General features: G+C 51.5%; 1 protein-coding gene across 1 annotated transcript; it reads left to right on the forward strand.

Annotated features, from left to right (window-relative positions):
• Nucleotides 1-1,252: 1,252 nt before the first annotated feature.
• DLX4 (distal-less homeobox 4) lies at nucleotides 1,253-11,498 on the forward strand. Its single transcript, XM_032791268.2, has 3 exons — nucleotides 1,253-1,659; nucleotides 6,945-7,138; nucleotides 10,404-11,498. Exons 1-3 carry the CDS (start codon nucleotides 1,332-1,334, stop codon nucleotides 10,647-10,649), a joined length of 768 nt encoding a protein of 255 aa, XP_032647159.1. The 5' UTR covers nucleotides 1,253-1,331; the 3' UTR covers nucleotides 10,650-11,498.
• The last annotated feature ends 236 nt before the right edge of the window (nucleotides 11,499-11,734 follow it).

Genomic DNA, 11,734 nt, shown 5'->3' on the forward strand with positions numbered 1-11,734 from the left:
AAGGAAGGAGTGTCTGTGCATCTAGATGTAAAGCTTAAATTACCCCAACGTACAAAGTTTGGGTTAAAAGTCACAACATCCATATAGTGTGGCGCATCACCGGCAATGTGCCAGATTGGGGTTCATACATTCAAGGACAGAGATATTAGCACCCAACTATTCGGGTGCATCACTCCTAGAAGGTTATCCCGGGACTAGCTAGTGGAAAACAAATACAGCAAGGAGTGTAGATTGTCCCTCGGTAATTGAGAATTGAGGATAGACTGACTCGTCCTTGACACCCCTCTGGCTGTGTCAAAGGTCCTTAAGCTGGTCAGTGGCATTCACACCCCTTCTGTGAGTGGGAGACAGTGTCTTTAACTCTTCGAGGAAAACCCCCTATCAAACCGCCTCTCAGCTCCAGCCACTTTTTCTATAAAGGTTGGTTGGACGGTTCTGATGAACTGATCCACACCAGGAATCTAGGGGCCCGGGTCTCCTTCTTCTGCCTCGTTTGGGTGAAGGCGGTGCTGGGGGGAGGATGTCCTACCCCCGCCCCCTCCACCGCTCCCTTTTGATTTGCTGTTTTGTGTTTCGTGGGAGCTGGCTGAGATTTTTTTCAAATATTCAGACTTTTTAAACCTCTTTTTTTAAAAAACAAACTCAGTTAAACACCGGTTCAACAAAATTCTTGCTCCGCCAATGACCTCATGGGGCTGAGTCCGGCGTCACTTGCCCCGGTGTAAATCCATGGGGGCTGGGGGTGGGACACGGGTGGAAGGCCAGCATGAGCTCCGGAGGGTGCCCCAGGGGACCCCTGAGACCTGCCCCCGGCGCGCTCTCCTACGGGTGATCTTGATTTATTCACCCTGCCTTGCTCTCTGCCCCACGGGGAGCTTTTTGTTCTCCTGTTGACAAACATTTATGCTAAACTCCCCCCATGGCCCAAACCTGTTGCTCCAGTGCCTCCCCTCCCCCCAGTCCCAGGGCCTGGCTGGCAGGAAGGCAGCTGCCATTAGCCCGCCTGCTTGTTAATTACCGTGATGAGGGGCTGCCCTCGGGCTCCGTGACGTCCCTGGCCGCCTGGGCCAATCGGGGAGGCGCGGGGCGGGGAGGGAGCAGAGGGAACCCCCGGGGCGGGCTCTAGGCAGGAGGTTGGGCTGCGGAGCCGGGGGGTCTGCGCGGAGCGGTTCCTGGCAGCCTGGGCCGGGGCAGGAGAGGGGCAAAGCGCTCGGCACCGGCAGGCAGCAGCCCCGCCCCAGCCATGGCTCGCCCCAGCAGCCGCCGCCACCCGTCCGGTTGCTAGTCCCGTCCTGGTCGGGTTGCGCGCCCGGGCCTGGGCTCTGCGCTCCATGATGACTATGAGCTCCCTGGCCGAGAGCCTGCTGGGGCCGGACCCCTCCAAATCCGCTTTCCTGGAGTTCGGGCACAACCACCCACCTTCGCCCCAGCCGCCGCCGCCCTCCCCCAGCCTGGGTCCTGGCCACTACCCCCTCCCCGGCTTGCACGGCTCCGGCCACGACGGGGGCCCCTTTGCACCCTACGGACGGTCGGTGGCTTACCCGTACCCCGGCTCGGCTGGCGGCACCCACCACCCGCACCATCTCCACGGCAGCCCGTACCTGGCCTACCAGCAGCCGGCCAGCGTCCTGGGGCACCGGGGCAGACTGGAGGAGACAGGTAAGGGGGTGTCCGGCTGTGCCTGTGTGTCAGACATTCGCTATCCCAGTCCAGTCCCTGTGTGCGTGTGGAGGGGGGTCCCGCTAGCCTCCGGCACCCAGCCGCTAGCCACTTCTGCGTGCCCCCTAGCCCCTTGCGAGTGCCCGCCCGCTGTCCACCCCCAGGCCCGGGCGCCGGTTCTCTCTGGCCCGGTCTATAATCCAGCCCTTTGCCGGAAGAGGTCTGTTCCCACTATTGCAAACAAACCCCCCAAAAGTCTCTTGCAAGTCCTCCGACCCAAGCATCGGACCGAGAGGCGAATCTCTGCTCAGTCTGGAGTTGAAAGTAGCCTTCCCCTGGCTTCTGACCCTCCCTCTGGGCTTGGATCAGAGCTCCTAGATCAGTTCTCTCTTTAACTAGGGTTTTTTTCCAGACCTGCCAAGCTTTCTTTTGCGATTTTTAACCCTCCCTCCCCAGTTAAGGGAATATTTTTAAGGGAACAAAATAATAATTTTGACAAAACCGAGATGCTTTCCCCCCCGCCCCAAAGAAACAAACACAAGAATGACAAGCTCAGTGAAAAGCCTCTACTGGGAAACTGTCTCGTTTGGCTTCTTCATTTATGAAGGACGTTATGATGTTTTCACTTGGTACATTTGCAATGCAAACAAGAAGTTTTAGGACAACTGTATGATCCCTCCCCCGCCCCCGAATGCATTTAGCAACGTGTCTCTCTGCAGCAAGGGAAGGCTGCTTTGCATTGCAAGGGGCTTTGGCATTTCTCCTGAGATTCTGGGTTGCCGAAGATTGTGTATTTTGTTTTTGTTTGTTTACTTTGGGACATGCAAACATTTTCTTTAAAAAAAATAAGCGCTGGCTAAAATATCCCAAAAACCTCTCTTCGCTGTTAGATTGGAAACATATGCAACTTTAACAGAAAACATCTCCTATTTGTTTCTGCATTTTATTCTAGATCTGCCAAGGAAGTGATTTTTTTTTTTGGAAAATAATATCCCTCACTTTTAGGAAGGAAGAACAGTCATCTCGGTTTTTCTGCGCTCCAGGGGTAAAATTCTGGCCCCATTGAAAGTCAGTGGATGCCATTGACTTTAATGGGGCCGGGATTTCACTCCAGAACTTTGCACACACCCAGACTAACCTGTCATTTACCCTGGTGTATCTGTCAGATTCATCTACAGTGGCCCAGAATTGGAGGCTGACGTACAGTACGAAGAAGAATGCAATTGTTTAGATTGTAACAATTAGCCTGCATGCCACCTTGTTAATATCTTTCATCGCCTGGCTGCAGAGGCGAGGCCTGCATCAGCCATAAAATAATTGTAGCAATGTTTAATTTTCATACAACTCTCGCTGGGTGTTTGGAAAAGGCCTGCGCAACCGAACATGTCCCATTTCATGTATTTATATGATTTAATTCCAATAGCCTTTAATTGGCACCTGTCAAGATTCAAGGGGAGATACACACCGTGTTAATGGCAGATCAACCACATTAGGAAACTTGCCATAAAGAATCCACTTAAGCATGCCATTGTTCTTCGGTCACATCGCTTTTAAAACCTAAGATGTTTACACAGCCTGGTTGGAGCTATTTCAGGCTAGCAGCGAAGTTCTGGGAACTTCAGGGAAGTCATTTAAAAAACTAATTACATATTTATTACAGGAGGGTAAATGCCGAAATATTTAATCATGGGTAATAGGCTAGAAGCAAAGGATTTAAAAGAGATGCAAAGAGTTGGCAATGGGATATTCCTAATTTTTTTTTAAAAGTCCTATTTGTAAAAATAAAACAAAAGATTTTGGAGTGACTATCAGGACGGATTGTTTTTGTAAAGGAAAAACGTGGCGAATCGCTTTAAGGATTTTTCCTATCTCTGTAACAAAAAGTTAGTCATTAAAATCATCCGTGCACCAGGAAAAAACCAACCCCGACCAGGAATAACATTCTCAAATGAACGGGCTTTCGCGCGCCTTGCAAAAGGGGGCACCTCACGGTTCAACTGCAAACTGTTCCTTCACAGCAGGATACGGCCCTAAGTGTCTGCAGCTCCTAGAGATAGAAGAGCACAAATTCTGCTCCCCCTTCCTGGAGTGACTCCGGATTTACACCAATTTCACTGGGAGCAGAATTTGGGCCAATGTGTTAACAGTACATTCAGAACTGAGCTTTTTGCTACTCGGAGCCAACCAAAACAGCAGAGAAGAATCTCCCTGTGGAACAGAACCATGGAGGTTTTTAGTTATGAACAGGGTTGATTATTAATAGTCGTGTTTTCCCGAGGTGGATTAAAATAAAAGCTCGCTTCTCCTGGAGCCTTCGGATCTATAACTAAAGTGACTCTGACGCTTTCTACCTTCTTCGAAAACTCCCAGAAACCAAGGGAGGACCAAGGCGTGGGTTTGCGCCGCACAATAGAAACAAATTTAGATGAATCAATTGCCCATAAATTTCGGGGAGAGGCATAAGACGCTAACTTTGAATCACAAAAACTTTTTCCGTCTCTTTCTAACTGTGCCTGGGGGGGTGGCGGCTTGTGGGCTGCTGACTGATGAGATATTTCATGATTCTCTCTGCAAAGAAGGGAAGCTGGATTTGCCAGTGTTATGCTAAGTATCAGAGGGGCAGCTCTGTTAGTCTGTACCCACAAAAACAAGGAGTCGTCAGGTGGCACCTTAAAGACTAAAATTTATTTGGGCATAAACTTTCCTGGCTTAAAAAAACCCAGCAACCCACTTCGTCAAATGCATATTATTTCTGATGCACCTAACAAAGGAAATCCCAGGCTCTGCGCTATTCAAATTCTGCGTCTGCTTGGATTCAAATTTCCTCGGCAGCTCCTGGGTTTCCATTTGAGTTTCTTCTAAATGTTCTGCTGATTTCCCAGAATCCTAGCTCGGTACTCAGAACGTGTCACGGGTCGTTAATAGGTTAGGAAGGTGTGTGTGTATGTATGTGTGTGTGTGTATAATATATATGTATTTAACGAGGGATTATTAAAAGGACACCTATTAAAAATATTGAATCTATTTTAAAAGGATAGGCTTCCTGTGGTGGGGAAACAAGAATCTGAACTTTAAATTCAGATCCGTTGGTCCAAAGAGAGTCAGAACACAAATCGATTAGCTAAACGTCTTCTGGATCTACATTATAATAGTGCAAATCCGGATTCACTCCATTGCAGCCTGGGTGACTCCACTTGAATTACTCCGGGTTTAGATCGATATCATTTAGACCAGAATCTGGCACTTTCACAATAGCACGATTTTAAAGTCCTGCTCGCTTTTGATTTCTACCCTGCAAGCGATTTATTCACTGAAAGAGAGAAAGAAAAGTAAACGAATTGTCCAAGCAATTCCCCGGCTTTAAAATTAATTTGTACAGGACGTTAACAAAACCACCGGTTCAAGGGAAAACAGGCTAACAGGAATTGTGCGATGGGCTAACAGGAATCTGCTAATTAGCGTTGAGATTTTATGTTAGATTTTACGGCAAACTCTTTTGTTTTGAAATTAAATGATTCCTTAAGGGTTTTTTTTTTTAAATTATACTTTACTCTTCTATCGACTTAGTGCGCCTTCTCACTTTCTAGTTGCACGTACAGATCTCATAAAGAGCTCGTCGATTGAAAAAAACAATTGCCAGCAAAATTAATGACAGCGTATAGCAGCGTTTTGAAGCGCACCGGAGAGCGAGAAGTGAATAAGTAGCTCGTTATGTTACAACAACGTTATAGCCGGCTTTGATATTCCCCACATACATTTAACAGAGCAAACGGCCCTGCTCTGAATTGTTTCTATTCAAGCTTCCCAGGGGCTTGAATTTTGCGTGGATAAAAGCTGCCTTCACGTTTTGCAAGTTTATATAATCTAACACCACCGCACTGTTAAAAGACCGACGTGACGTTTGCAGGGGTGTCTCCAGAACCTGATGATAAAGTAGAAACTGCCCAATCTGAGCGGTGAAACCGAATTAACAAAAGGAAGCGACACAGATCTAGACTGATCTCCCTGGGGACCACTCCCGGGATAGATCTGTAGCTGGTGCGAATGGTCAGACCTCATTAGGGTGTTATTAAGCGAGCAGATGCTGGTGATAAAGTTAAGCAGGGGCTTAAATCTTTGCAGGCTCGGGGCCTCCCTTGAAGACTCCAAATCGGAAAGAATCCCCAGCTGAAGCGCGATAGGGATTTGGGATATTCTCCGCCACAGCCCCACCCGCTCAACGGGGAATTGGGCGGATAAAGATAGTGAGAAGGACGGAGTGACCCCGCTCTAGTCTGTGCAGAACGGCTACTGCTTTCATGGCAGAAATCATAATCCACAATCTGTGATAGCGGGCAGGGGCTTCTACTCTCTGCAGAAATCATAAATGTCTCCGCATCATTACTGCTAATGGACAGTGGAGGACGGGCTGCTCCGTTGCAGGGGAAAAAAATCGGTTTCTGACTAGGATGTTGGGCTAACAAGTGGCTCCGATTTAGCCTAGAATACTTGCTATTTTTATAGCTTTTGCCTGGGGGGTGGGGGGCGTTTCCACGGTCCTGTTTTTCCCCCCTCCTGTTTCCCTGCCCTGCCCGATCGATTTGGATTTTTCAGTACAAATTGTGGTGAGAATTTAACCGGTAGTTTACATACCCCCTCCCCCCAGACAAGCAGCCTTTGGCTGAAGGATCTTCTTTGGGAACCTGTTCGCAGCCTGCGGCTGGACTTTGCCCCCCCAGCCAGCCGCCGAGGTTCTTCAGGGGGAAGGGGCGCCTCGAACCGTTCAAAGTGAGAGACTTTGTCCAATGCGAGCAGGGAGACAGCGCAACGCTCCCCCGGGCTGAAACTCCCAGCAGCCGTACAAGAATTAACAACCACCTTGGCTTCTCTTAGGCCCGATTCTGCTGCACCCCGTGGTCGGAGCCGTGTAGCAGATTTGGCCCGGTTCTCTGCTGCGTAACAAATAGACCAGAAAGAGAGAGAGAGACAGGAAACCTCTTTTCTTTGTTTTGAGGTCGTTTTGCGGTGTTTAGAAGGGTGATTAGGGGACCCGATCCTGGGCCCAGAGCGTCTTTTGGAGTCAACGAGGGAATCAACCTCTGGCATTTAAACAGCGTCCCGTCCCCTATGGGGGTGGCTTATCCCCCGGGTGCTTCCCCGTGGATGGGGCGGGGGTGTTGGCTCCCCTTATCCCCCCCTTTCTCGCCTCTCTGCGCCAGCCTCCCCCAGCCCCATTCCAGCCCCCGCCCCCCAGCCGCTCTCCCTTTATCGAGGCTTTTCATCCACCTGTGGGGTTTTTTTTACAGAGCACGAGAAAACCACCGTGATCGAGAACGGGGAGATCCGCATCAACGGCAAAGGAAAGAAAATCCGCAAGCCCCGCACCATCTACTCCAGCCTGCAGCTCCAGGCGCTCAACCAGCGCTTCCAGCAGACCCAGTACCTCGCCCTCCCGGAACGAGCGGAACTGGCCGCGCAGCTGGGACTGACCCAGACGCAGGTACAGGCCGGGGGGAACCAGGAATGTCGGCTGAGATCCAATCCAACCCCCACTGAGCCCCTGGCAACAGCTGGACTTTCGCCACAGGGCCAGATTCTGCTCTTCACCGGAGCGAATCCAGATTGACTTTGAATTTGCAGGGGTGTGACTGGAAGCAGGATCCGGGCCTGTCTCTCTAACATCTAACAAAATAGTACGCAGAGCTGCGTTTGCTTTCATTAAGCCACATCTTGTTCTCTGTTCCAGCCATGAACATTCAGAGCGAATCCGGATTTAACCCTGTGTAGAGCAGAATCTGGCTCCAACTCTGCAATGTATAAGAAATAACACACGCAGTTCCTTTCGTTGCTTTCATTGGGCCACATCCTGCCTCTGTTCCATCCCTGTAAATCAACAGTTAATTCGGATTCATACTTGTTTAGACCAGAATCCGGCCCTGCCTTCTCTCACACATCTCCACATCTGTGTAAATAGATAATTCCAGTATACACAGCTCCACCTGCTTTAGCTAGGCCAAAATCTGCTCTAGACAGGAGTAAATCCGTATCTACTCCACAGTTGTAGGCGCCTCACTGAGAGCAGGATCTGGCTTGAGGAAAGCCCTGGGAGCTCTGTGGTCTATTTGTTACACATCAGAGAACAAGGCCAAATCTGTGACACGGGTCAGAATCGCCCCTTATTCCGGATTGACAGCTGGGTGCAGCAGAATCGGGCTCCCTTTGATCTTTATTGTTTTACAGCTACTGAAAGGCGGAAGTTTGAACCTGACCCGTGCAAATGTGCGTGGGGAGCACTGAAATTTCCCGGTAGGCATTATCTGGGCTCGGGCGCCGGGGGCGGCTCTGTGATCCCTCCAGCCCCGACACGAGCGGGACCGCATCTGTCTCCGTGGGGCTGCACCCTGTGGCACATGACTGCCGATATCCAGGAGGGCAGGGGGCGAAGCCCCCTTGATCCGCTTTTCAGTTCGGATGGAAAGATCCCAGGATAGATCGAGCTCCGTTCTGCCCCGCTCTCCCTCTGGCTTCTCTGGGGTAACTCGGGGCTGGATTTGGTCTCTTTCTGTGTGTCTGTGTCGATTTGTCCCTAACTCCGGAGCCTTCCCCCCGGCCCCCTTCTGCCGCATGTGGTTCCCATTCGCCCTATTCCTCTGTCTTCAAAGCCCTGCGGAATTGCTCCCGAGCTGAGAGGCATTTCCTTTAATTGTTCTGTTATTTCTCAGCGAGGATGAGCCATGGGGGATGTTTGTCTATTTGAAGTTGACAAACTCTTCTGCGGGGTGGGCGGGGGATACCCTGCCTGCGAGGGACCAACAAGGCCCCTGTGGATTGTCTGCTCAGCTCTGTCCCTCAGGACACCCAGCGCTCGGCTGGTTTCGTTTCAAATTCATTTACGTGCGGAAGGAACAAATCAGACGAGCGAGAAGTCTCTCTCGCTAAGCCCAGTGGTCCCCGGCGCACGTAAACAACAACAAGGAAGAGAAACTAGCAGCCCTCATGAGATCGGACCTAATTCTGGCTCTCGGCGGCGTGAATTCGGACTCACTCCTTTGCAGCGGAGTGATTCCGGATTTACAGGGATGGAATTTGAGAGCAGACTCTTGGCCGCCTGGCTTAAAAACTAGTTGAGTCGGAAACCGTGGAGAAATTAGCCAGTAGGGGCAGACAGTCGGATGACTGGATACGGCTTGTCCCCATCCTTGGGCCCGATCCTCTGCTGGTCCGTGGTTCTGCACGGATGGATGGGAGCTCGGGGCAGCGCCTTGCGGGAGCAGAGAGAGACGGGTGACTGGCTTTGAAGAGAGAGATGCAGACAGGCAGGCGCGAGGGATCAGTCCACAGCCACAGGCGACGAGATTTAATGCTACTGCTAATAATTAAAGAAAGGAGACAAGTGAGGACCTGCAGAGCCGCGCCGTGTAAAAAGGCTCAGTCATCTGTGCACTGAGGTTGCGTTACGAAATGGGGCTCCCCCCCAGTCAGCTCCCTCTGCTGCCTGCCCCCGTGTCTGTCCTGAGCGCAGTCTTCTCACAGTCAAAGCAGAAGCCCTCCCCCGGGGGGGGGATCCTGCCCCCCCCCGTGGAGTTTTGCCACTGACTTCAGTGGGGCCCGGATATTTGAAGGCACTTTCCCAAGCATCGCCCCTGACACAGAATCTGGCTCCAGGAGCAGAACAGCCCGAGGCCCTGGGCAGAGACGCCGCCTAAGATGCGCCTGGAGCGCAGAGTCACCTGTTCATGACGATGGGCCCGATCCTGATCCTATTTCCCTCCGAGACCAGAACCCCTCCCCCGTGGGTTTCCGGGCCAGCTGGAGCAGAGCCTTCACCCCCCTGGCAAAGGGGGCGTGAGCTTCCCCCACGTCGGGCGGGCCGCCTGGGGGCTGGGGAGCACCCCGAGATGGGTAGCTCGGTAGCCTGGGTAGCTCCGAGCTCGGGAGGGCAGTGTCCGAGGCAGACTCCACGCCTGGCTCCTCCTTTGGACGCCAGAAACCTCACAACCAGGGCGGGCCACGGGGCCCGATCCTCACCCGTCGCAAGTAGCCCCCGCCCCAAGCACGGCAATCAGCTAGTACAGCCCCCCCACCCCCGTCTTTATCTCTCTCTAGCTACTGGGAACCTGCGCTTTAAAATAAAGCGGCGAACTTCCTGGGGCGCGCAGGTACCCTCCTTTTGGAAGCGGAAATCGATTACAAAGCGATAGCGGGGGTGATCTCTCCTCTTCAGACCAGAGTCTGACCCTGGTTCCCCCCCCCCCCACTCCAGTGCCCCCTCCGGGGGGGCCCAGCTGGAGATCAGAGTGTTGAAACCTGGGGGCCTGGGCGCGTTCCACATGAACACGATGGTGCCGGGGCTCTGGGGGCAGGTGGAAGGGGCTGGCGGGGGGTGGGGGAAGGGGGTTATGCGCCACAGTGCATTCAGCAGCCCGCCCGCAGACAAAGACAGCCCGGCTAATGGGCTGCCAAGCCATCTCCCCAGCCAGGGTAGGCCCCAGCTCAGGCGACTCAGGGCTTTGGGGCTCGGTTGTAAGACCAGACTGGGGCACAGGGGGTATTTATTTTGGCCTTACAATGGGTGTATATTTCTCTCTCGTATTTGTGGGGTGGGGGGAGACAAGCCGGAGAGATATTGGCAGGGAATCCACACACCTCAGCTCCCCTCCCATTCCAGCTGCTAAATGAGTATACAACGCCCCCCCCCACAATACCCTACACAGGCCCCCCACCCCTATGTAGATCGGTGACTCTTCTTCCTCTCCCTTTCGTAGGTCAAGATCTGGTTTCAGAACAAACGCTCCAAGTACAAGAAGATCATGAAACAGGGCTCCAGCGTTCAGGAAGGAGAGCACCTCCACAACCCTGCATCTTTGTCCCCCTGCTCACCCAACTTACCCCCTCTCTGGGACGTTTCCATGGCTGGCAAAGGAGCCCCGATCCCTCCCAGCAGCTACATCAACAGCTTTGGACCTTGGTATCACCAGCAAGACGCCATGCCGAGACCACAGATGATGTGACAGTGGGGGTTGCCTTGAGCTCTCCTCCCCATCCACCCCCAGAACAAGGAACGCAAGCCCTCAGCTCCCTGAGGAATTGATGAAACCATCAAGTCTCGGAGAGTTCCGCCGGCCACATGGGAAAATTCTCTAGGCCTTCTCGGGGCAACATGGAACCTCTGTGAGGAGTTGATGCTGACATTTGCACAGAGTAGAGGAGAGCAAAGGAAATGATGTTATCCCCCCCAGGAAGAAAGAAAACCTACAATGGAAATTGTTCATGAGTCTGGGGCCATGTTCAGAGACTGACTTTTTTACCTCCTCGGCTCCTCAGAAATGTAAAGACGGAGGAGGTGATCCTCAATGGGCGTGAATTGGTAGCAAGTCAATGGAACTAGGATAATTTCCATCATCTGACAATCTACCCCCTCCCCTCCCCAAATCTCTCCCTCTCTTGGATAAAGACTTTATCGACTGACCAGTTTTACCCTCCTCCTTTCTGTGTGATGTAGGTAGCTCATTTTATACACCTCGACAGATTTCTATTCGGAAAAGTGTGTATATATATATATGTGTGTGTGTATATAAATATCTATATAAACTCTTCCATACTGCAAAACCAATGTTCCCTCCACAGCTGAGTGTCTCGCTGTTAATATTTTTCAAGTGCTTTAATACCAGGATTATCTTTACAGACAGTGATTCAGAAGAGTTTGAGGAATGTCACTTCCCTCCAGGCCTTTTATAAAGCATTAAATTTTTTCTTCTTTTCTCACTGAGAGGCAGAAGGAGAACTGGTTCCTGTGCAGGTTCAACCCCCAAACCGGGGGGAATTCTTTCTGGAAGAATTTGTGATTCTGTTTGATACACATTCTCCACAGTCATGTCATCTTTAATACCCTCTTGTCGGCCCGCTGTGAAGCCATGTGTTCTCCCCTCCTGGTCTGCAAAGATTTATTTATAAATAACATTTTGTTATGATGTTGTTCCTCTTTATCGATAGGATGTAAAACTGCAGAGTAAATGCCTTTCCTCCGATTTCTTGTGTCTCTGCCCCCCGCAACCTATTTGATAATAGCCATTTCTAATGCCATTTTTTCAACTCT

This window comes from Chelonoidis abingdonii, chromosome 21 (assembly GCF_003597395.2).
Source record: "Chelonoidis abingdonii isolate Lonesome George chromosome 21, CheloAbing_2.0, whole genome shotgun sequence".
NCBI lineage: Eukaryota > Metazoa > Chordata > Testudines > Testudinidae > Chelonoidis > Chelonoidis abingdonii.